Source organism: Euprymna scolopes, chromosome 22 (assembly GCF_053919585.1).
Source record: "Euprymna scolopes isolate OS-2025 chromosome 22, ASM5391958v1, whole genome shotgun sequence".
NCBI lineage: Eukaryota > Metazoa > Mollusca > Cephalopoda > Sepiida > Sepiolidae > Euprymna > Euprymna scolopes.
Window position 1 is genome coordinate 31,355,399 of NC_136503.1, and position 27,854 is coordinate 31,383,252.

The 27,854-nt window shown below is 34.0% G+C and overlaps 1 protein-coding gene across 1 annotated transcript in view; it reads left to right on the forward strand.

The window, feature by feature from the left end:
- The window catches only part of LOC145243947 (tetraspanin-18-like), a 132,937-nt gene that overhangs the window by 104,840 nt on the left and 243 nt on the right, over window positions 1–27,854 (forward strand). The window contains exons 3-7 of the mRNA XM_080107075.1: window positions 6,522–6,737; window positions 14,505–14,579; window positions 20,142–20,252; window positions 21,707–21,880; window positions 24,668–24,751. Coding sequence (XP_079963201.1) covers window positions 6,522–6,737; window positions 14,505–14,579; window positions 20,142–20,252; window positions 21,707–21,880; window positions 24,668–24,751 — 660 coding nt within the window. The remainder of the gene's footprint in view (window positions 1–6,521; window positions 6,738–14,504; window positions 14,580–20,141; window positions 20,253–21,706; window positions 21,881–24,667; window positions 24,752–27,854) is intronic.

Sequence of the window (27,854 nt, forward strand, 5' to 3'; positions counted from 1 at the left end):
AAAAAACGATAAAAGTTTTATGTTCAACTAAAAATGCATAATACAAAACAAAAGATATTCGGTTTCGAAATTAAATTATCCAAAAAGATTGATATACCGCAAAACTAAGTAAATATACTAAATATCACTGAATTAATTTTTGTATCAAAGCTACTATTTCTATTATTAGATCATGGTGTGTGAGGAAAATGATTGGTATCGATCTCCTATTGATCACTGGGACTGGCGATGAGATCGATAAATGCTTGGAGTTCAAAAAACATCAAGGCATCGATTACATTTGTTTTATTCACCAAATTTATTTTAACCAACAAATAAAAATGCACTCCAATTCAGTTTGCAGATAGATAAAGAGTAACCTCCGAAAAACAAACAAACAAACAAACAAGAAAAAACTCACCCTAACACCAATCCTAACTCATAAATCCTCGGGCAACTCTGACGACAAAGAGAATAGACTAAAAATAATTGCAGTTCCAGTGTAATAATAATCCATAGTACATTTCTCCTAGTCAGTCTGTCTGTCCGGTTCGCCTTTCTAGGAAACAACTGGACCAATCTGAGTGAAATTTTGTATGCGCGTTTGTTATAAGGTACTGCGAACTAACCGTTTGATTAAAATTAGGGATTAATAGGGTTTAATATGAATTAATATGGATTAATATTTAATAAAAAAAGCACAAATTTAACTATATTCAGCAATTATTTTTTGGCATAAAGCAACAGGCTATAACTTTTGCCTATTTTTGACAGGCTAAAAACTAGTTTATTATTATGTTATCGGTTATAGTCAGCTAGAGTTTCCCTAATAATCTGTGTGGCGCTACCGGAACCAGTGAAGAGGCAAAACAGTACCTTTGCTTTTTTTTTGTTATTCAGTTAATGTATTTTAAAGCGATTTATTGAAATAAAATATAAAAAAGACATTATTAAATAGTATACAATAAAAAATAACAAAATTATACAGATAAAAATAACACAATTTTTATTTGCACTTTTAATAATAAATTAGAGCAAATTGCGCAATTAGTGCAAATGAAAATAACACAATTAGAGCAAATAAAAATTACAGGAGCGATGTTTCTGACGAAGTGGGACTAATGTCTCTTTTCTGGGTCAGAATCTAACTCCATCTAACATTTATCGTTGGCAAGTTTTTGACCTTGAAGTAGTACTAATTTTTGCCTCTTTATATTAAGTGGCTTCATGCCTTGTCTGAAGCTATTTCCATAAAAAACAAACAAACATTGACATTTGCTTCTTCTGGCGGATACAAACTCTAGGGGGGATTGTTTGGTTACACGATGGTCAATCTGACTTCTGGGCGTAGTTATTTCGAGGGCGGTCCTTTTAGAACTCCATTTGAAAACATGTATGGGTTCGCAGAGCGTCGGAGAGCTTACAGGCAGTCGCGAATAAAAAACGCAGACACTTTCTTGACACCTGTCAATTAGGCACTCTGAGCATGGCTATCTTCACTGAAAGATATACTGTTCCAAAAAAATGTCTGACAGTTGGCATTTATTAACTTTAATTCTTTTTAATTCACTATCGTAGCTTCTGACAACCTACACTCAACTGTGTGTGCCATATAAATAAGTGTAGTTAAATTGTTATTTGCAGAAGTGCCTTGTTTTCCCTTTCTTTGGAGATTCTTTTTTTACAGATTAATATAAAATGACCTTACAGTTTATGTGAAGATTAGGTCCTATAAAATGTTACCTTGGTAAAAAGGTTACCTTGATATAATCTGAAAACACAGCCTTTAAATATGGAGTCAGAGACAGTAATATTGTCCTTAAGCGAAAGAGCCAGGACACAAAATATTGGCTACTATTTTTGTCTATCTAATCTAATAGACATTTTCGCTTTGCGAGTACATTATTGCTAGGCTCTTAAATTTCTCTTGTTTTTGGATATTTAAAAATTTATCCCGATCTTTCTCGTTATATACCATATAAAATCTGTTCCTTATTTCATTCTAAACCTTTATTTTAGAAAATTAAATGAAATTGCGATTGAAGAAAGTTATTTAAAACATTTTGTTTTGAAAATTTAAGATTTGTTTATCTTTAAGACCTTACATATAATTTCGTGGCAGTAGGAGGAGAAATACATACATATATATATATATATATATATATATATATATATATATATATATATATAGATAGATAGATAGATAGATAGATAGATAGATATAGAGAGAGAGGGAGGGGGAGAAATAGAGTAACAGTGAGTGAAAAAATCTGTATTATACTGTATTATACTAAAACTCTGTGTCTGCTTGGCACGATGTTTGTTTGTCACGATATCACTGTCTCAAATTTTAACGTCATGACGTCATATTTTAAGAGGCCTAAATATATCTGACCAAAGACGATATAGGCGAGGTACGTACGTTATTTGAGGACATATTTTAATATTTAATAAAAGAAATAGAGGGTTTAGATGATTGTTAGTGCTCTGGAGGCATTTTTACGTTTAATTAGTGCTTTTAGTAGCGCTCTGGAACCTCCTGAGTTTTGTTTTATTTTACTACCGTCTCAAAGAAATAATTTCAATTAAATCTAAAAATTACTTTGCCTTTATTTTATAGTATGTACATATTGTTCCACTTCAAAAATTTATTAGCTTTAATTATATATCCATATCATTAATTGATAAATAATAAATTTCATTTTTAAGTGCAACGAAATGTACATAACATGAACTAAATCCAAGGAAAATTTTCGATTCAGTTCAAATTAAATTTTCATGTTTTTTTTTCTTTTGCAAAGTTTATAGACGTGCACTTTAAAAATTGATAAATTTCTAATTAAATCTTGCACCTATATTTGTAAAGATTATAAAAATATGTTTTCACAGTTTTCATGCCTTGCAAAAATGCATTTTTAGCTTATATATATATATAATGTACTTATCTAAGTACTTCTTGTCTTTTACTCTTGTCAACTATATATATTTTGGAATTAGTATCCGATTTTAGTTAATTACAGCCCAAATTATTTTTCTTAATAGATAAAATTTTAGATGACTACTTGTAAAAATTGTTTAGCCCTATTTTCGTAAATTCATTTATAAAATATCAATTCGATTTAATATTGCTTCTGTTATCCCGGAGGACCAGTATGAAAATATCTTTTCTTTAATTATAATTTGTCTAAAAATGTCGACAACTTCACCTATCTTGGGTAGTAAAGTTGCAAAGCTAAATTGCACAGAGACTGAACTAAAGGTACGATTAAGTAAAGTCTGTGCTGCATGGGACAGAATTAAAACGACTTGAAAGTGAAATCTAACCTAAGATGAAACTTGGCTTCTTTGAAGCGTTTTGATGAACACCGCTGTTAAGGTTGGTTGGTTGTTTTTGTTTTACGGCATATCAACCCTTTTCGGGTTATTTAATGCCGAATCCAAAGATTTTGAAGAAAATTTTTTTTAATAGAGTATATTTGTTGTTTTCACGTCGGTTTCTATTCAACCCATAGTTGGGACCCTAACAGATACTACCACTCCGGGTCAGAGTGGACCTGGGAGCAATGGTAATTAAAGGGTGGCTCCACACTCCCCAAAGCCCAAGCTGGGGCCTCACCACTGGATATAGTTTAAGGTCATATCCAGGACCCCCATTGAGGGACTTTTACCCTCTGCAGGGGGGCAGTCGGCGTATTCTAATGCCCTACCGACAGGGCCGCGCTGTTAAGGATAAAACTATTAGCTTTTATTGGTGCCAAAACAGAGATATAGCTTAATGGAGGAGACCGCAGAATCTACATCAAATAACGAACAGAGAACACAAATCGCACTTATATAGACCTACCTGGTATGATGGAGGATGGAGATGGTGTCAGAAAGGCGGGAGAATCCGGAACACTACCGCAGCGATGGTGATGTTAAGTTTCAGTTTTATTTAATGAATCTAGTAAAGAAAAGAAACGAATAAAAAATATTTAAATTAGTAAATCATCTTATTGTACCCTTTATCTGCTGTGCTTAAATATTTTCATTCGATTGACGTCAGGCACAAACGTAACCTCCCCCCCCACAAATTTATTGTACCATTTTTGTTCAAACTGAAACATACTTATCCAAGTACTCTGATTAATGTTGGTTTAGAATATATCTGTAAAAGTTTTTGGTTTATTTTCATTTTATGGATATTCGACACGAAGCCAGACTCAACGATGATATTGCTCTATCTATAGATCTGACAGATACTACATTTTGAAAATTTAAAAAAATTATTTATTTAAGAAAATTTACAATGATTGAAAAATAAAGTAAGATATTATTCAAAAGAGTGGGGAGGTGGGTCTATGATCATCCATGTAACTTTACAAAAAATGTTCGTAGCTAGAATTGTCAATCACTATAATACCACATTTACACCAGTGGTTCATCCTACTTATGATTCTCAAATCATTTTTTTAAACAAGTGTGTGTGTGTGTGTGTGTGTTCGTCAATCGGAGTCGATTATGACCATAGACAACTAGTTGTGTGTCCGCAGGTGGCTGATGTCCAATCCGGGCGCGGTAGCCCCTGCTACATGTTGGACACCAGTGGCTGAAGACGGCCACTTCAGCATCTCGGGCTTTTCGCGCAGCGCGCTTCTCTTTTGCAGATTCAGTTCGTCTTGCCTCCGCGAGCAGAGAGCCCTCGTGTACCAAACGGCGCCAGGTTGGCCTGTTGGAAGCACTGCTTTCCCATGAGTTCACGTCAATGTTGAACTCTTTCATATAGGACATCAGAGTTTCTTTGAACCGTTTGCGCTGTCCACCAGCTCTTCTCATTCCGCACCGGAGTTCACCATAGAGCAGTTGTTTTGGTATGCGTGAGTCTGTCATCCGGTACACGTGGCCTACCCAGCGGGTTTGCGCTTTGCGGATCGTAGTGATGACGCTTGGGAGCTTGGATCTCTCGAGAACATCAGTGTCTGGGATCTTGTCTTGCCAGCGAATGTTCAAGATGTTCCGAAGACATCGAAGATGGAAATGGTTTAGTTGTTTTTCGTGACGTCTGTAGAGGACCCACGTTTCACAACCATATAGAAGAGATGTCAGGACCACTGCTTTGTACACTCTGACCTTTGTGTACTGCTGAATTCCTCTTCGTTCCCAGACTGTTTTCCTTAGTCTGCCTAAGGAGCTGCTGGCCTTTGCAATGCGGTTGGTGATTTCGATGTCGATGTTGGCAGTACGAGAGAGTGTACTGCCAAGGTAGGTAAAATGGTCTACTGCTTTCAAGCTCTGACTATTTACTTGGATGTTCGGTGTAAATATTCTATTTTTTAAAAAATTATATGCATAAATAAATAGTCTATTTTATATAAGTATTATATAAATAACTAGTCTATTTAAAAAAATTATATGCATAAATAAATCGTCTATTTTTTTTAAAAATAAGTATGTACATAAATAAATAGTCTATTTTTTAAAGTATGTACATAAACCAATAGTCTATTTCTAAATACGTATGTACATAAATAAATAGTCTATTAAAAAAAAAAATTATGTACATAAATAGTCTATTTTTTAAATGAGGAGTACATAAATTAATATTCTTTTTTAAAATAAGTATATATGTATACTAGCATAGGTGCCCGGCGTTGCCCGGGTATTTGGAGATGTCTGTTGAGCAAAAAAAAAAAAATGTTGTCAATTTTTTTAACTTTGACCCCTATTATGACCCCTTAACATTTATTGTTTTGGGTTCAAATTAAGTTATTAAGTTAGATCTATGTCCAAGGAACCTATATCTAAAATTTCAAGTGTTTAGACCCAAAATTATGGGAGGAGTTTGGTAGAGTTATCAAATGTTAAATCGTTGAACTTTGACCCCTTAATCGCCAAATTTCTGGCCGAAAACCGATGACACAGATTTTCCCAAATCTCAGTACCCTGTATATCAATTTTCGAGTGTGTAGACTAAAAATTGACAGAGTTATTACGTATTACACACATACACATAGATACACACACAGACAGACACTTTCACTTTTATAGATAGATAGATATATAGTCTATTTTTAAATAAGTATACACATGAATAAATAGTCTATATTTTATATAAGTATCTACATAAATAAATAGTCTATTTTTTAAACAACTATGTACATAAACAAATAGGCTTTTTTAAAAAATGAGTATTTGCATAAATAAATAGTTTAAAGACTAAGAAAGTGATGTAGTCTGTGTTTCACGTTTGACACATTAGCGATATCAGATTAAATTAAAACAAATGCATATCATCTTCAGGTATCGTGCGATCCTATGTTATATTTTGCAAGGTTTATTATATTATTGCAGAATAGACAGGGTGTCTGTCCATAAAGTCTGGCTACATAATCTACAGGGTGCCCACAAAGACTTTGTGAACGTCCTGTATAAGAAACATACAAACACACACTTTTTATATTGTGCACATATATATAGAATTACGTTAAACTATCAAATATTTACGTCTGCTAGGCGCATGATTTTGTTGGAATAAAACTAATTTGGTGTTTATTGTTTTCCAGTTTGCAGGTGCGGTTGCAATTGGCCTTGGGTTGTGGATCGCCTTGGATGAAGAAACTTTCATTTCCTTTACAAAAATCGACGAACTCGAACGATTAGAACCGAGCATCGTTCAATTGGCTGCTTATATTCTCGTAGCCGGCGGCGGAGCGGCTTTAATCTTTGGTTTCTTGGCCATTACTGCAGTCAGCCTCGAAAACAACTGCCTCTTAAGCTTTGTAAGAATAACAGAATCACTTTTACGACTACAAATATTAAATAAATTACGTCTATATTATTTCGGTTTTCATTCATAACCATGTACATATTTTTCTATGTATCTTTTCTTTCGCCCCTCTCTCTCTTTCTCTCTCTCTCGCTCTCTCTCTCTCTCTCTCTCTATATATATATATATATATATATATATATAATTTTTTCACCAAATGCTTTCCATTCCAAAAAACAAAAAAACAAAAACAAAAAAACAAACAAACAAAAAAAACTTTCCGACATTTTCGAGGAACACATTTGTATTTGATGAGTTGTTTGATGGGTTTCAACGAAACAAGTGTAAGGCGTAAAACATGAATTTTGTGTGAATTAAATTCATCTACTGGTTTGTAACGATGTATATATATATATATATATATATATATATATATATATATATATATATATATATATATATATTGGGTAGCAAAAGTATTTGGTACATTGTTGCTATTTTTTGCATTTCTCAAGAAATCTCAAGTTAATTTGAATGAAATGTACACTCAATCTTTGAAAAGATATTATCTAAAAACAGGGAAATAAAGATATGCTTAGTTGACACATATTAACGAAAAATCAAATTACACATATGCAAAAATATTTAACACATTTACTAATATTTAGTTGTTTATCCTCTGCTCTGCCTTACAGCCTCCAAACGCTTTCCATAACTGCCTGCTAGTTTCTTACAAGCACTTGCTGGTAGTTTCAGCCATTTTTTTCGCAAACTTTCTTCAAATACTTGAAGTTATTGGGATCTCTTGCATGCACCCTTAATTTCAAAGTTTTTCACAGACACTAATTTTATTATCCTTAAACCATTTCATAGTTATTTTAGCTTTGCGCTTGGGATCATTGTTTTACTGGAAGATAGAGTCATGGCTCAATCTTAAATCTGCTGCACTCTTGAACAGATGTGTTGAGAAAATATTCCTGTATTTTACTGTATTCATTTTCCCTTCTATGATTTCCATTCTTGCAACTCTATTTGTAGAAAAGCATCCCCAAATCATCACACTTCCACCTCCAGATTTTACGGTGGGAATGGTATTAGATTATTTAAATTATGTTCCCCTTTTCCTCTATACATAGTGCGCAAGTTTCTTCCGAAAAACTAATTTTTTTTCATCTGACCAAATAATTTCGTTCCAGAAGTTATCCGATTCACATTGATATTTATAAACAAATTTCAAACGATCTTTCACATGTTTAGAACTCAACAATTGAATCTTTCTCAGTGATCGTTAATACAGACCCGTACGATTCAATAATCTCTTGATCGTGTCCTTGCTTACTCCAATACCTGCTTACTGCAAATCCTTCTGAATTTCTGAATAAGTAAGAAATGGTTCTTTCTTCACATTCCGAACAATGTAACGAGCAATAACATCATTTAATTTACGTGACCGATCATTTTTAGAAGATTTTAGTATTACCATCCGTTGTTTTCAACTTTCTCACGACTGCCTCAACTGTACTCATTTAGTTCTGAAGCTTTTTTCTTGTATCCCTTACCATCTTTATGCCTTGCTATGATTTCCTGGCGCCATCACTTGTCAATTCCTTTGTTTTAACTATTTCAAAGCAATAATGAAAGAGGCAACCTGCGTAGTGTCTGAGAACTGTTACCAACTGACCTGTAAGGAGCCGGAACCCTGTGGTTCCTTCTTATTGGTTGAAATATATATATTTATTAATTCAAATTTTCACCCCAAACAAGGCACAGTGCTACTTACTTTGAAGTAGGGGGGCTACTATCGGGGACATAAGTTGCAGGGGTATTATGAATGAAGATGAGTGGCAAGATGTCTGTTCACATTACACTTGAACTTCTGCATGTCAGTACAGTTGGGAAAGAGTTCCAAAGTTTAGCAGCTCTGGGGAAGAAACTTTTGGAGTAGAAGGCTTTCTTACACCTAGAGATCTCTACTGTGAAGAGGTGAGATTTAGCTGCTTGTCGGGTTTGTCGGGCTGTTCACGTCGAGGGGGTACAAGTGCTTGTAGTTCGTCAGAGCTTTCACCATTAAAGTACTTGTAGAACAGGCAGAGGGATACAACATTTCGTCGATGGGACAGAGGCTGAACCCTAGATGACAGTTTAGGACCTATCAGGTTGGCGACTCTTTTTTGATTTTTGAACCCTGTATAGAAGTGAGAGACAAGTAGCAGATGCACCAGCCCAAATGTGACAATAGTACTCCATACATGGGCGAATGGTGGCCTTATAGAGGTACAGGATAATTTCAGGCGTAAGAGAAAGCCCACCTTCTTCGCAGCAGCCTTGTCAATTCTCTTAATGTATCTATTCCAGTTCATGTTCCCTGTAAACGTTAGGCCGAGGAATTTAAAGGAAGTACTTTCGGGTAATTTGTTCTTGTAGCAAGATGAAATGACTGCTTAAGAATGAGATTTGACAGTGTTAAATATATGTGCATATGGGTAATTTGATTTTTTGTTAACAAATATTTTTTAATTAAGTATATTTTCTTTTCCGTTTTATTTTTAGATTAATAATACCTGTTCAAAGATTCAGTGTAAATTTCATTCAAATTAACTTGGTATTTCTTGAGAAATACGCCCCCCCCCAAAAAAAAACTGTGTACCATATACTTTTGCTACCAACTGTATATATACGGCATCATCACGTTAGCACACAGGTTCTAAAATCACCGCTGTTAAATAATGACGAGCTTGCCCAATATCAGATAGGTGACCATTTTGGAGTACCAGGCGCTGTATGCATTGCGCCAGGACACGAACTTTCCAAGTGTGTATCGGGAGAGGGTGGGCGTCAAAATCATTGGGAGAGACGCACGTTCAGTCTTCATTAAGACATTCATCTAGTAAGAAAATCTCTTATATAAAGATCTGGGGCCTAATCTCTGCGCAGTCATGTGGCAATCATTTGCACCGACTGAGGTTAGCAGTGTGTGCCTACACAAAAGCTTTATCTCTATAAACAAAATCAACTGTGTGGATTTCGGACAAACTAAATTGCCTGAATATCATACGTCGAAATTCGACGGAAGAATCCATTTATATATATATATATATATATATACAATACATATATATTATATATATGTATGTATATATATATATGTATGTATATATGCATATATATATGTGTATGTATATATGTATATATATATATATGTATGTATATATGCATATATATATGTGTATGTATATATGTATATATATGTAGTATATATGTATATATATGTATGTATATATGTATATATATATATGTATGTAATATATGTATATATATATATATGTATGTATATATGTATATATATATATATGTATGTATATATGTATATATATATATGTATGTATATATGTATATATATATATATGTATATATTTATATATATGTATGTATATATGTATATATATGTTATATAATATATATATATGTATATATACATATATGTATATATATATATTGTATATATGATAATATTATGTATATATGTATATATATATGTATATATGTGTATATATATATGTGTATATAATATATGTATATATGTATATTTATATGTATATATATGTATATATGTATATATATATATATATATATGTATATATATAATATATATATATGTATATTATATGTATATATATATATATATATATATATGTATATATATACATATATATGTATATATATATGTATATATATATGTATATATATACATATATATGTATATATATATGTATATATATATGTATATATGTATATATATACATATATATGTATATATACATATATATGTATATATATATGTATATGTATATATAATATATATGTATATGTATATATATATACATATATATGTATATATATGCATATGTATAGATATTTATATGTATATGTATATAATTGTATATATTTATATGTATATGTATATATATATATATGTATATGCATATATGTATACGAATGAACTCTTTTTCTGGGTCAACGGCCAACTAGCACCGTGTATATTTGTGTGTGTATATGTTTATTGGGATGGAGAGGGCTCCCGTAAGCCGTGGTGAAGGCAACCTTTCTAGGAGAAGCAAATCTCTGATTTAAAAAACCATAAAGCGGAAGACCATTACCCGCATTAAGCTGGTCTGCAGTTTAATTTGTTGCTGGCTATCTTGCTCTTGCTTGTTGCTGGATATCAACATTTTGAACCGAGAGAGAGAGACTTAGCTGCCGTACAAAGCTAAGATTCTGTAACATCATCTGTGTATAGATACTCCCTCAGGCATTTGGGCTCATGGATTTTAAATGTCTGAGGGAGTGGCACTCGTCTGACAAGACGTTGGAATCATCATATGTATATATATGTGTGTATATGTATATATGTATATATGTATATGTATATGTGTATGTATTTATGTATATATATGTATATATATATATGTGTATATGTATATATATATATGTATATATATGTATATATACATATATATATACATATATATATATATATATATATATATATATATATATATATATATATACTATTATATAAAAGTCATTTTGTGTGGGTGTAATTTTTTTCCTCATAAGTTCTGAAACGGTTGAGCTTGTCTTTTGTAAATTTCACACAAAGATAATTTACATTTCTGGCAGTGGTCTTAGATATGTTTTGTAGATAAATTCACAGGATAAGCATCTAAAAGCGAACAAAAATCCGATCTTTAAAATAGTCCAAAAATCCGATCTTTAAAATAGTCTTTTTCTCTTATAGATGAAAAGAATTTTTCAGAGGCATATTATACGCCATATTCCCTTGTAAAAATTCTTCTTTTTTAACTACAAGAGAATTAAGACTATTTTAAAGATTCTCAAGCCCAAATATCAGCTGACGTGATATTGTAAACGAATACAGACGGAATTTGATGAACGACATTATCATTATTATTAAAAAAAATGTTTTTTTTCGAATTAGTCAACCGGGCAAATTATTTCTCATAATATATAATATTCAATAGAGGATTGATTCTATAATAATACATATGCAATCTGCATAAATTAAAATAACATGTTTAAGCGTATTATACAACTGGGCATATACGTAGGACTATAGTACTGTAACTTATTCTTTTTTGAATCGATAGTTGAAGCGTCCATGAACCTCTTTTTTTCTTCCCGATCGGCCGCGTTCTGGTGCTGCTTGGAGTGGTTCGATGTCGGAAACGTCATATATCGTCTCAATGGCCTCTACTCCTTCGTAAGGTGCATAGTTTGGATCATCCACAATGATGCATTGTTATTTGATTAAGGAGTATTTTATGCATGAATGTAGGACCTTAAATGATGTACGTTTTCTCCTTTTCGCAAATCACAATAGTTCAGCGCAACTTTCAGAGCTGCTTAATGGTACTTAAAACGTTTATTCGCCTGTTTCTACTGACTCTCTGAACGATTTGTTGTTAGTTTTTTTTTAACACTATCTGCTCCTTTAGATATTTCGTCACAAGTTTGATACTGTTGAGGTATTACCTTTGAATATCACATTGTTAGCCCGAATATCTTGTGGTCAATTGTTGTGGAACATTGAGGCATTTTAAATTCTATTTTCAAAGCGCGTTCTCGGATCCTTATCGCCAGCTGTTGAAAGAAAGCTGGGGTATTTAAACATTCGATTTTCTCTCATTAGTTCTCGAAACCTCGTCGCAAGTTGTTGTCACCCTAAAAAAGGGTCATAAAGAAAAACGCTAACAGTAGGTTTAGACCGAAGGAATATATTGTACAAGAAAGTGAATACAAAAAAGGTTGTCGGTGTTTCCGACTGTTAACGTAGTCTGTAGCCTCGAGTTGCGTCCCGATAATTCCCCATGGATATTAAGATAAACAAACTCTTGGGCCTTTGGTTAGAAGGGTATATTATGAGTGAATGAGCAAGTCCCCATAACACATGATTACAGTGTGAGAAAAAAAGAATAACTGCTTCGAATAAAGAAAAATCAAAGGAAACGGCTCCGAAAACGCCTACTCGCCTTTCGCAGGTTTAAACTTCATTCGTGTTTCTTCATATATAAATGATTAAAAACTGCTTGGAAATATACGTAACGTTACATATATTTACACAAGTGTTAACGTGTAGACACTCGGGACCCAACACGTTGTAGACTGAATCGCAAAAGAAACAAAAACAAGGAATAATTCGACTACTTTTTTTTGTTGAAAAACGGAATTTTATTTCCAAGTACTTTCTCGAATAAAACGTGATCATCTCTTTAATGTGACTGTCTGTCTGTGCGGACGTTCTTTTTATAGTCTTTCATTTTTTCCTTACCGTGGTGTCACTTCGAACACAGCTCGGCATTTACATACATCCGCTATATGTTCCTCCGCTCTCTGTTACAACCTCATATATATATATATATAAATATATATATATATATATATATATATATATATATATATATATATATATATATACATATATACAAATAATTAATAAAACATGTTAAAAACATCTTGAAAAAGAGTTAAAAACATATTTAATTTTAAAAAGGAAGCACAAGATAAGTGGATAGTCCTTAATCCGCGGAGTTTCGAAGAAATACTCTCCTTCTAATCAGAGGGCAGGAATTAGCAAAATGCGGGATCGGATTCTGCAGGTAAAAGTATTATATATATATATTTATATGTATATATATAATAATATTTCAAAGTGTTTTTAACATGTTTTATTAACTGTTTGCTCGTATATATATATATATATATATATATATATATATATATATATATACATATATATATATATATATATACACGAGCAAACAGTTAATAAAACATGTTAAAAACACTTTGAAAAAGAGTTAAAAACATATTTAATCTGAAAAGGGAACACTTGATAAGTGGATAGTCCTTAATCCGCGGAGTTTCGAAGAAATACTTTCCTTCTCATCAGCGGGTAGGAATTAGCAAAATGCAGGATCGGATTTTGCATGCAAAAGTATTTGATGAAACAACAAGTAAGTCAAATATCTTACTTAATAACAAAAAAGTGAAGCAGAGGGAATATGGTGAAGAAAAAGGTGATTACACGTGAATGGATAGTCTGGTGGAAGATAAATAATTCAGTGACGGTAAAATCCAAATATATAACTTCAAGAAAGTTTTTATATATATATATATATATATATATATATATATATATATATATATATATATATGAATATATATGTATATATGTATGTGTATATATATGTATAAATATACATATGCATATATATGTATATATACATATATATACATACATATATAATTATATATATATATATATAAAACATCATACGCACCAGAGATATTCAGAGGAATGCATCATATTTCCTCCAGAAACCCTTTTTTCCTATTATTATTATTATTATTATTATTATTATTATTATTTATTACAAGTTTTCCTGACAATATTAGGAAAATGACTATTAAGATAAACAAAATATTTCAATATTCATGAAGAGGCTTTATCAGTGTGTAACACTGCACAATCAAATTAAAAATTAAAATGCATTCAACTTGCATCTAATTTATATTTAAAAGAAAACTTTACACATCTGCTTTTTTTATCTAAAACTTCATGGCGTATTATGTTCATCATGCCTGTTTTTCCCTTTTGTTTTAAATGTTCATATTCGCTCGATAAAAACCATATTTCACAGTGAACATGTATAAAGAATAATGATTTATCATAAAAAAAACTTCTCTGATTTCTTTCTAGTACATCGCCATCATCACGTTGGCCTTTTCCCTTCAAGTAACAACAGCCACTGTCGGATTTATCTTCAAAGAAAATGTAAGTAGACCAGTTGTCGTCTGCTAAAGTGTTTTATTTATTTATTTTTTGTTTAGCCTTCTGAATGTTGCGAACCAGCGGTTATCATTTCTAATATTTAAGAATCGATAGAAAATTGACTCTGTAATAGTATATACGAAATCTGAATAAATTAAAATATCATATTTAACCGTATTTTACGACCGGCTTGGATAAATGCTTTTGCAGTTTTAACAAAAGAGCTACAATAATATGAGGGTGTCTCCATTTTCGCCGAATATTCACAGACTGACAACATCAATATATTACATATGAAAGTGTCCGCTGTGGAATTTCCACAGGTCCAATTAGTATATCATAATGTATGTATTAATACCGTATTTCCTTTTAACGTAGTATATATGTGTGTCACGGTTTCCAGATCATAAATTATTCGATCAGAAGATCTTATTTATTAAAAAGGAGGATAGACGACGGTAACATACTATGAACATTAAATTATTATATAGAAACGCTAATTTAATCTTTGTAGTTATCATCTTCTGTTCTTTTTAATAAATAGGATCTTCTGATCACCGGAGAAGCAATATATTAAAAAAAAAATGATGTAGCTTTTGGGCGGTACTTATTGCTAGGATCCAAGGGTAGTATCTGTTCTGTCTAAAGATTGTATATTGATATCGTGGAGTTTCCGTTTGCACCGGGCGTCCATACAATGGAAATGTATTACAGATTCCTATACGGATATTGGAGATAAATCGTAATAACCAGATATATTCGGACACTACATCGTATTATTTACAGTTTTAACAAAAGGGCTACAATCATTACGCGTGGTCTCCGTTCACGCTGAACGTCAACAGAATGCCCAGCAGCAATATATTACATAGGGAAGATTCGACTGTGGAATTTCCACAGGTCCTGCTAGTTAAATAACAATCATTCTGTTGAATATACGGTTGATCTGTTTGTCATTATTTTTCATTCGTATTTAAATCTAATTGTTGTTATTGCTCGGTTGTGAACGCTAATGATTTGTACATATTTTAAATATATATTTTTTTTACGCTAAACAAGGCATATTGCCACTTGAAAAGTAAGGGGCATCTATTAGGGGTCATGTCTAACAGTCCCCTGTTGGGAGTTGAATAGCATAATGTCTGTACACATTACATTTAAACGTCTGCATGTTGGTACAATAATAGAAGCAGAAAACAGGGAGGGAATTTAAAAGTCTAGGGATCCAAAGGTAGAAATTATTAAAGTAGAAGACTTTCCAACATCTAGGGGCCTCAACAGTGAAGAGGTGGGATTTTGCTGATTACCATATAAGTCAGTAGCATGTAAGCTGAGTGGGAAGAAGTGGCATGAGTTAATCCATTAAAGTACTTGTAAAACAGGCACAGTGATGGGACAGAGATTGGAGCTTGACCGACAATGCGGGAACTATTAGATTCGAGACATTTTTTTTGCCCTGTATAAGAGTGAGAAACTAATGGTAGATGCACTTGTCTATATGTAGTAACAATACTCCATGCATGGGAAAATTGTGATTTTATAAAGATACGAGAATACCCGTGACCCGTTGGGTCAGTACGTTATGTTAGCTATGGAATTAACGTATGAGCGTAACACTCATGGCGTAAAGAAAATAGTTTTTTTGTGACATAACAGAAACATTTCTATGAAAGTATATTAAAATGAAAAAAAAAAAAAAAAGAATATAGATAGATTTCTAGGAGTCGTTCTGTTTATAATTGTTTATTTTTGAAAAAAAAAACCCAACAAACTTACAGCCATTGAATTATAAGTGGTTTGCCATACTTATAGGTAAATGTGCACTGAACAGATACCATAATACTTAAAGTTAAATTCAAATTTTGATATATCTTTTTTAAATGAAATTGTTAGTTGAAAGTATAGAATAGTTAAAAACACTCTCCTCATGTTAAGGACGGCTTTTTAAATAGAAAATGAAAATAAAATGTAACTTTTTTCATATATTTTAAACAAACATTAATGACCAATTGGGTCAAATATTCTATTTATATGTTAATAACAAGGTCGATAAAACAATGCGGAAATGAATGACGTAAAAAACAGCAGAAAGTATTAACAATTGTTTATTTGGATAATTTAAACGCGACCCCCCCAAAAAAAACAATTGAGACGCTGAAAACGTACACAGTAAAAAAATACGTTTTATTGTCGCGTTGATTATTTATTTGTAACGCAATTAAAAAAAAAACATATTTTCGGGAGTATTTATTGCTGTTAGTAATGCAGAAAAAATGTATGAATGTTTTTAAGAAAAGTGTATTAAAAATGGAGAATAAATTAAAAATAAAAAGGAAGGCGGTGGGGAAATCGCCGTTGTAAATTGTTCTTATGTTTGTCAACGGGTCAAAGTTGATTTATTTCTAAGAAAATTGCGATAGCATAGTTGTAATACAGAATAGTTGCAAAACATCCCCACCCTTCCGATGTTTAATAATAATTTCTAAATAATAACGTTAATATTTCAGCGTGCAGGTCAAATTCTGCAAAAATAGCGATTTGTGTTTATTTGTTTACGCTGTTATGGGTTTATATTTATGTACGCATGCGCAACTGGAATGTGGTTACAGCACCCGTTACAATGTCATTTGAGTTTTATAATTATATAGATAGGATATTCTTTGATGTGAGTATTTTTATAGCACAATAAAGAGATTCTACCTTCGCAGTAACCATGGCAATGTTCTTAATATATTTGTTCCAATTAATCTTATTTGTAAATGTTAGGCCAATGAGTTTGACAGATGGGTTCCTCGGTATGGTGTTATTTGTCATAGCAATTGTTAGTTGAGAAGTTTTTTACGCCTAGTTTTAGTAGGATTAATGTTACCAGCCATTTACGTCCCCTTTCTACTACAGAGTGAAATTGTTTTTATAGGTTTCCGCCATTGCCTTGGTTATGTGTAAATTCGTTGTTCACTCATGTCTATTATAGAGCGTACTGTCATCAGCAAATATACCCATCTCAGACACAATTTTATCAGGGAGGTTGTTTATGAAAATCAGGAGTAATAAATGGCCAAAGATCGAATCCTGGATCGAATCATGCATTAATATCATGTTATTTAGATGAACGGCCATCAGAGACAACCTGGAATTTTTTTCTTGTCTAGGAAGGATCTGATATTTTGAATATTCGTCCAGAAACACTATATAATTTAATTTTTACGAGAAACCCTCCATGCCAGACATTGTTAAATACTTTGGATATATCAAGGGCTATGGCTCTATTCCACTGCCATATCCAGTATATGCGTTCAGAGATGGCTGTTAAAATATCTTCAGTGAAACGATCTCTCCTAAATTCATAGCTGGTCAGAAAAAACCTTAGAATTTACAATATGGCAGACTTGATTACTTAATTAATTGAAGACTCAAAAATGTTAGCAAGATGGAAAGGAGGCTGATGAGGCGATAATTGAGCAGGTCAGTTTTTTTCGCCAGAGTTCTTGAATACTGGTACAACGGAGGCCATTTCCAGTTACCAGAGAAGCAAAACTCGGCTAGGCATTTGCTGAAGAGTTTGAAGCGTATAGAGTTCAGCCCATCAGAACGTTTCTTAATTAGTATGGTAGTGATGGGATCAGGCTTACATGCCTTGGATGAGTCTAGTTTTTTTATGATATCATTGATATAAGAAGGCGTAATTTTTAGATCTGCAACTGGTTTCTGTTCGCAAAGGGAAATTTGGGAGGGAGTGGTTTAAGAGGTCTAATGCAAAGTTAGAGGAGAATTGCCGGGAAAGCAGGTCAGCTTTCTCGGTTGCCATGCAAGCGACCTCATGGTTGTTGGGGCGATTGCCCATTAGTCATCACACTATTAAAAAATTTTCCAGAAACCATAAGGTTCTATTTTCTGCAATTCGATACATTTCCTGGTTTCTTTGGTGTGACTTCTATTGGTTGCGGCAATTTCACTCTTACAATCTTTCTAGCTTTTATAAAATTTCGTCTATTTGTATTTGTCTTGTGACGGACGAATCGACGCAGTCCATGCTGCCTTTGCGTAATGAAGTGACCCATTGAGGAGAGTAGGGCTTGTTGCAGTACTTCCGTGTGAAAACGTGTGCTTCAATACCCGATTTGACCCATTCAGTTGTCTCATTAGTACACTGCTTAGCAAATAGAAAAATATATTAATCCATGTGGCATCTCTAATGTGTTATTTGATGGTTTTCTAATCAGTTCTTTCGATGCATCTTGCCATTTTTAGCAACAGCTCCTCAGCTTGGGGTTGAGAACTTGTCATTCAATATAACATGGAGTAGACTATGGACATTTGTCACACCACCCTCGGGTACTGTAGTGAGTTTTGCTGATCTAAACTATCTGGGTAGCTGAGTTGGTTTAAATTAGTGTAAGATTACCATTCACCCGGAATTTTACTGAGCTTTCAGTGTTTTTCTTGTTGAATAATTGGTTAAATTGTTGCACGGTCTCTTCTTTAAACGTTAGGTTTCGGGTTAGAGATAAGAGTTTGGTGTTCCAGGTTCAGTAACACGCATTCTTTGCAACCAATTAAGAAAAGTTTTTCCCTGATCTTGCACCGTGTTGATTGCTATATGAGGCGTAGATCGCATACAAAGTGTAAGTTGCAGAGATACTATATATCTTCATTCAAGCTCCTTAGCTCAACGTTCACAGGAAACATGAGTTGGAATAGAAACATTGAGATCATTGCCAACGCTGCTCTCTCTACCGTGCTAGATAGTTACTTACGCCTAAAAGTATCCTGTACTTCTACAAAGCCACAATTCGTCCATGTATGGAGTACTGCTGTCACATTTGACCTCGTGTATCTGCTAGGCCCAAACCTGGTGTATCTAGACAGGGCCCAAAAGAGAGTCGCCACCTAATAGGTTCCGAACTGTCATATAAACTTCAGCCCTTGTCCCATCGTCGAAATGTTGCATCCCTCTGACTGTTCTACAAGTATTTTAATGGTGGATGCTCTGACGAACTACAAGCCCTTGTACTCCCTCGACGAAAATACTCCCGACAAGCATCAAAGTCCCACCCCTACACAGTCGAGATCCCTAGATGTAAGAAAGCTTTCGACTCTAATAGCTTCTTCCCGAGAACTGCGAGAGAGTGGAATTCTCTTCCGGTTTTCTGCTTCTCCAACTCCAACTGTACTTACATGCAGGAGTTCAAGTGTAATGTGAACAGACATCCTGCTGCTAAACTCCTTACATAGTATCCCCGCAACTTAGGTCCCTGATAGTACCTATTTATAATGCTTCCCCACGGGACAGAGTCAGACATCAGGGTCGTTTTACTTGTTTGAGGTGAAAATGTAAAAAAAACAAAAAAAAAACAAAAAACAAAACAAAATCACATCAAAGTAGTTTCAAGATACGTAGATAACAAGTGAAAGCGACATCCTCAAAAGTCGTATAATGCTGGTCCATATGAATGAACTTTTATTAAGTATAAGGATTGGTCTAATATCTTTACTATGTTCAACTTTATAACTGATACGTACTTTGACCTTGTTACTTAATGATATTTTGTTTCTTTATTTTAGTGGGAACGTCACATCGTCAGGGAAATCAGACAAGAAATCATTACAGAATTCGATGGCAAGCTAAACTCCAACAACACTTTTACCCGGATATTGAATTCCTTTCAGATTATGGTAAAACCAACATTCCATCATTTTTCGAATTACGCGAGTGAATATAAACACATTATAATCCGTTTATACGACACGCGCGCAGGTGAAAATAAACCCAATAATTGGCAGGTCTTCAAAAGCTAATTTCATTTTTATATGTTGCAGGGAATAAAATAGCGTCTCTCTTGAGAAAAATCCCCAAATTTTCGGACGTTTATTAACAACCATACACAAGTTTAAATATCTTGTTTTTTTCAGTCAGTCGATAATTGCTATGTTTCAGATATTACTTAATCTTTAATGTAAACAAAGATCTTGCTGCTCAACCCCCTACATAGTATCACTGCAACTAATGTCCTTGATAGTAGCCCTCTACATCAAAGTGGCACTGTGCCTTATTTGAGGTGAAAAAGTAATTAAAAAAATCTTATCTAAATTTTGGTTATTTTCTCATCAATTTTAGAAAAGTTTGAATACCAAACTCGATGGACATTATTTTCAGAATTGTGAAGCTATTACTAGGAAAAAATGTTTTATTTCAATATTCGTCCGCACACTTTTTTTTAAATATAATCTAACATCGCCATATTTTCATTTCCTTTAAATAAAGCATTTAACCGAAGTCTAGATTTAATATGATCGTCTTTTTATTGTTTAATTTATAGATTGGATTTATCGTGTTTAGCATTCGATTTCTTCATTTGTTTTTCTTTACGAGCAAACGAGTTTCTTCTTTTACTCTCACGGTGGTTATAGAAATGCAAATTATGTTTGGATATTTTTCGAACGTCCTTCATATTTTTAACATAAAGCAACGTTTTATTTTACCTAATTTTTTTTATTAGGAAATTGTCTGTCTGTTGTGTGGAATGAGAACGAAAAACGAAAAGATCCAAGATGGCGACCGTGGTCTTTTAATGTGCACGGTCTCGAACAGTTCTCTCAAAATCACGTCGCACACGTGATTTTGAGGTGTGCACGAGAACCATAGAAAACAAGTTGCTGGGGAGGGGGGTAGAAATGTTCAGATTTGTGTAGTGAACATTGTCAGGCTTTTCCGAACTTGTTTACATTGGACTTGAAGGCAACGATGCTGTCGTCGGTCAAGAAGCAAGCAAGCAGAACACTGTTCCATAGGCGGGCAGTTCTAAGAAAGAAGCGTTCAGACCTGTGTAAAGCGAATATCATCGTGCGACTCAGACTTTTCCAATTCAAATCTAGTCTAAGATCATTTTGAACGACCTCCCCATGTCAAAATTAAAATGACGTTTTATTAATTTAACATTTTTTATTAAATATGGCTTCTTGGTAAGTAAATCTTGCTTTAGTCCGGATACATTTTGAACATATTTTGTATTCAGAAAAACAAAAATGAATATTTGTAAAGTTATCCTTTGGAAGGTGATAATCTCGTATGACGAATGTAACTTAGATAATTACTTATTGTTTATTGTTGATTTATTTTTTGTTTTCAGTTTGAATGTTGTGGTGTTAACAATTACACCGATTACGAAAAGACGACAAAATGGGACAAGTGGATGTTGAATACGAGTTTTGTGATGAGAATTCCGCCATCTTGTTGCCGAAACCGGAAGGCTGTTGAAGATTGTTTGCTCTACCCGACAGCAAAGAATTCCTACATCAAAAAGGTAAGAGACTTGTTAAAAGGAACTTACACATATATGTGTGTGGTGATTACGCAACTGCATTGTTTCCCATTGTAAAATGTCTACCGAGTCCGAGACTAGTGCTGAATTTATAACACTGCATGACGACCGCTGTTCCACTTTTTTCCGACCCGTCTCGTCCTTCGTTCCCATTCTTTACATGCCCCTCACTTTATGACCGCATTTGTGGGAATAATGGTCTTGGTAGTCGTGTTACCCTCATGCCGTGTCGTGGGATCGGACTTGTTGGTTTGTGCCTGGTCGGGTCTTAGTTATCCACCTCCATATCTGCGTCAGAGGTGTCGTCCGCCATCACTTGTAACGGTTGATGGGGGAAGGTATTGAATGCACTTGATTTGAAGCGCTCCCGTAACTATTGTTCCAAAGTTCCCTATAATTTCCAATAGAGGTAAACGGGATTCTTGTAGGTTTATTCAGAACCGTTTCTCTTTAGAGACATCTACATGGTACTATCCCAATATTCAAGGTTGACATGTCAGCTTTCAATGGCTAGCGTGGGAATTCGCAACGCATTAACTCTAAGTCTTTCAGTGCCGACTCGGATAAGTAAAATTCCGACGTGTTCTCTGATACGTAAACAATTTGTCTGTTTCTTTAAGGCCAACTTTAATACGTTTAAAAATTATTCCCTTAAAGTGTAGTAGGTCGTCCGTGATTCCACATATCCTATGAGTAGTTAGTGTTAACACATCACTAGTGCACCCAATACTTCCAGTATTTCAGGGCTACTAGAACATGTTTGAGCACCTGTATTCGGGACGGCCTGGATATGGTGTATTCGACGGCAAGTCCCCTTGTTTAAGGCGCGCCCGAATTCGGCATAGGATTCCGGTATCAAAGACACTTCGACTTTTATGGAGGGTGGCGGTTCGGGGAGGGGGCTTCTTTTGAATCTACCTCTGCTCCATGCAAGATGTGGGATTGCTGTTAATTTCTATTTTCGTTCACAAAACATTGATCTTCCTCCTCCTCTTCCTCTTCCTCCTCCTCCTCCTCCTCCTCCTCCTCCTCCTCCTCCTCCTCCATATCCTCCTTCTCTTCCTCCTCCTTCTCCTCTACTGCTAAGTAAATTTGACTGGTGTCGTGCTAAATCACTTGTTGACTCCGTTATTGACATCTCTAGTTTTTGTATAACGTTTCGTATTGACCCGACCTTCAGTTAAGATGAAACACGAAAAAAAAAAACAGTCCTAGGTGGTTCGGCTCGGACATCCACGCACGCAAGTCCAGTCACTTCCATGAAAGCCAGGGTTGATATGAAGTTGGGTGCAGCAGGTGATGATCTCTTCTATTTTCCTTCCTCCGCTGAAAAGAAAGATCACTCAACTTCAATCCTTGCCCCCCCCCCACACGGGTCAAAACTCTAGCCTAAACAATCCGCTTGATATCTCCAAATTATCACCTTTACAGTTGATTGTTTTTTTCCGTTACAAGAAAAATGTAGTTCATATCGACGATACGCCGTCTCTCTTTCTAAATGGCAAGGTTATCTGCTGTTTTTCCGGACTTGCCATTAAAATAAAAAAGACTCTAATTCCTTTTTCGCTGGCCCCGTTTTGGGTCAATTTTCAATCAAAGCTCTAATTTAGCTCTCCGTAACCCCTCCTTCTGGGGTAATCTCTTTCCACTGTGTCTGGTTGGATCACATTCGCACACTTTTCGGAAGTGTCCAATAATTCCACAGTTATAGCATCTTTACCCGTTGCGGTGTGATCTTCGCCCAGTGGTATTCTGTATTTGCCAGCTACGAGTTGGCTAACAACCATATCCTCTGAATAGTTTATTGTAAGTCGGCACCTCTCGTTAGGACACTGGACAGTAACCTTGCAAAACCTCGCTTGGAACCAAAGCTTAGCTAAAAACTGTGCGGGACCCTCGCCTTCCTGCTACTATCAATGAATACACCTTTCGTCATAACAACAACGACCACGACGAAGAAGAAAAAGGGGTACTGCGACGTGTCATCAAACAAACAAGACTGCTGCTGTCTACCTGATAAACTGGCGTCCAGATAATCTGTTGGGATCGAAGAATTAGTATCCTTACTATTACAGATATAATTTATGTCCGAGTCTGTTACGGTAAGTAAAACAACATCTCTTTTTGGGAGTGGGGGTGGAAGTAGGAGTGAGCTTAAATTTGTAATTTAACAAAAACTTTAATTATCAAGCATTACTATTCATTTAATAATAAGGAGCAATTTGTAAATATATTTGTTAAAATGCTGAAAAAAAATTTGCTTCACCGGCGAGTACTTGAACTAACAAATTGCATTCATCATTTCCAATCAATCAATAAATCAACTCTATTGGCAAAAGTTTAAATACAATCGCAAAGTGCAGCAAGGCATCTAAAAGACAAAAGATATAGCGTCTGTATACTGTTGTAACAGAGCGCGAACGCAGCAACAGCCAATGTATGCAAATGACCGAGCCTTGTGCGAGAGGACGTCACTGCTAAAAAAATAACGATTATAGAAAAGAAAAACGTGGCCCTATCATGATGAATATAGACGTGTTACACAAGTGGCCTGAGGGCGACAGGAAAAGACGTGTTCTAAACACGGCAAGACAGAGTACCACGTGTTAGATACGACAGAGTTTTGTTAATCACGTTGAAATACGAGAATATTTTTGAACAAGAGACAAGGTATTATTCTGGAAGTACCTGTAAATAAATGTCTGTTGCTTCAACTAAGAAAATCTATATTATTTTATTATATATAAGACTATTTTCTTTTTTATACAGGGCTGTAAAGTGGCTGTAGCAGATCTGCTGACACGTTATCATGGAATCCTAATTGGCATGTCTATCACAATTTTCTCCCTTGAGGTAAGACCTTTAAAATCATCAAATAATAGAAACACAATTATATAATAAGAACACAATATAAGGAATAAATACTCTCGCAGTACACTTAGTTAGATATTCTGTGCCCTTCATAAACTAAACAAAAGAAAAGCTCAGGTACTCAAACCAATGGACAGACAACCCAGAAAACCCAGAAAAACAGCAAATATAGACTCTTTAGATAAAGAAACGAAAAGGGAAATAACATGTTGAGTGATTGCAGCAAACTAGCACAAAAGGAATACAAAAAAAAAAAAAAAAAAAAAAACAGACACAGGTGCATGTTGATGGCGGTTCACCGGGAATTATGCAAAGTCTGCATATTAAAAACAAATCGAACACACAAACCGAAAACAGTAACGGAAAACGAAAAAAGATAAAATCCTCTGAGATATGGAAGTACAAACGGACACACTGATTTAAGTAAGGACACTGGACGTGATACTACACGAAGGAAAGATCGTAGATTTCACTGTCTCTTCAGTCGAAAATCAAAGAGGTGGAAATTCGTATGATTTAAATTATTTGGATTACCTCTGCAAGGACCCGTGTCGTAATGGATAAATGTTTGTTATAATTCAATTCAAAATAATCGTAAGTTACACTCTTTTGGTAATAGAAAATTCAATTCTCAATGCCGGTTACACTGGAAATACACATGCGAATTACTTCTGCCCAATCATGGCTGACGGAATGAGAGCAGGTTACCTCCGTGGATTAAATAAAAGAACCCATTTGAAATTTCGTTAAGATCCTCCGAGTTTGAGAGAAATATTCGAAAAGACAAGATACACCAGAAAAAAGTAGGAGGCTACATCGATGGAAACGTTGTGCGAATGACACTCAAGATGGGAACAGATCTCTGAATAATCCAAATAATCCAAATTATCTATCTTCATCTTAAAAATTCAGAAACATAATACATGGAATTTGTCAGAGAATTGAAAAGAACATAGTGGGGTGGCACGCCTACACATTCTGACTATGGACTATTCCTGACGTCATTTCCGGTAAGCAGGTTCTGTTTCCCAGTCAGTCTGAACCCAAGACTTAGAGGGAGAAAGACGTAACATTACTTGTCCTTCAGTTGATCGGAGTTCTAACTCAAACAACACACTTGTCTGTATTTCTGTTAATATATTATTCATTTCACTGTTTCCGAGTCTTCTCGTTATTTCTTTTCAAAATTTACGCCACAACAAATATTACGAAAATCATTGTAATACTAGACTAATAAACAAGAATTACAAGTTCCTACAAGTCATATCATAGCACACCTAATCGTAACAGTGTCAGGCATGTCTTCTGTAGAATTGAAATTTGCGAGGAAAATAAAATTTGTATTTCATAGATAGCCGTCCTAGAAAAAAAATCGAGTAAAAAGAAAGGCCGATACATTTTAATATTTTAACTCAGATGAGAAAAAAAAATCTTTAAAACTTATTAAAGCAATGAAGAAAACTGGGAAGAAAGTGTAATTGAAAAACGCGAATAATGGTTCAAGGTACATAAGCACCACGTTAATGCCAATTGAAGAAAATTTATCATGACAGTAAAAATACCAGAGCGAAAGAACAAACGCTTGTATTCTGTGATTTATTTGATGTATCCTTATAAAAACAATATTTACTGAAAGAAATAGTAAAAGGAAAAACAAACTTAAAGGAAAGTCTTGCTTTGAAGCCAAAAAAGAAAATAAGTGTGACCTCCAGAGAATGGAATTTCCAAGACAGTCTTGTTAAACAAAATATTTAATTAACAGATTAGACCTCCTAGGACAAAGAAAGACATAAAATATCACACAAAATAGGCAAAAACCTTGCTGTTAAGAGTTAGTCGTTTTGCGATTAAACTAAGAAGTATAAATTCTTCTTATTTCTTTTTTTTTTCCGTTCACAAGGTAATAAATTTTATTGTTAGCATTAGAGCTTTTAATGTTATTTTGGTAAATACATTTAGAAAAATAAAACTTCTCATGCGATGAGCGTTCCAGAAGTAATGCCTCCTATTCTTTTATTCTCCTCAAATGGATTAGAAAAGATTGCAAATTGTATTGCTATGATAAATGAACTTATGCATTCATTATTTGAACTTTCATCTTTCTGTTGCAGATATTGACGGCGTGACACTCTAAAAAAAAAAAAACAACAACCGCGTCAGAAGCAATACTGCGTCATTGAATTCGTATCAAAAATGCAAGGAGAATGAACAATTCCGTGTAGAATTATCAACTCTAAATTACAAAAGGTTGTCCGTTTTAATAGTACCCCTTCCGTCTTTGTAGCTCTTCAACTTATATAATTAAAAAAATAAGAAGAATTTACTTTTGGAATGACCTTCATTGCACAAAGCGCCCCCGAACGCTCATCGTTCATCGCTGGCAAAAGTACATTGAAAATGCTGGTGACTATGCATAAAATAATTCTCGAGCATAAAAGGTCCTCGTTTTAATGTTAGCACTTCCATCTCCGTAACTCTTAAACTTCGTGATCCTTTACTTTTTTAAAGACTCTCGTAAAATTCTGCTTAAAAGTTTATATCTTATATAAAAATAGAGTTAATTGCAGTGGAAGAGTGCTGGGCCCATAATCCCTTGAGTTGGAAGGCATCATTTAGTTTCAGAAAAGTTTCCGATGGTTAGTTATTCTATACAAGTCATGGAGATGACGAGTTCTCACTAGACAGCTGTACAGGTTCTGGATTTTATAATTTTGTAGCCAAAGAGCAAAATACCCTTCTCTTGTTCAGAAGAGAAAAATATGTGCAAGGTTGCTAAAAAGGTTTACTTTTTATGGATCAATTCTGGTTTCTGATTGGTTGATAGCAGAACGTGAATTAATTTGATTCATCAGTTTTTAGGAACAGCGTTTATAAATAGAATCTCCCAATTGTGAGAGATCATACTCCATCACGAGTCAAAAATATTGCAACAATACCCTATTTCAATGACTAATAAGGAATTTTACCTGGTATGAAAAAAAAGTGAAAAAAGAAAAATACTTGTTTTATTTCAGCGATTTATACTTTTTATCCGGTAAGTACTTCTTCTCTTTGCTTAGTAATTACACATTAAATCTAATCAAAA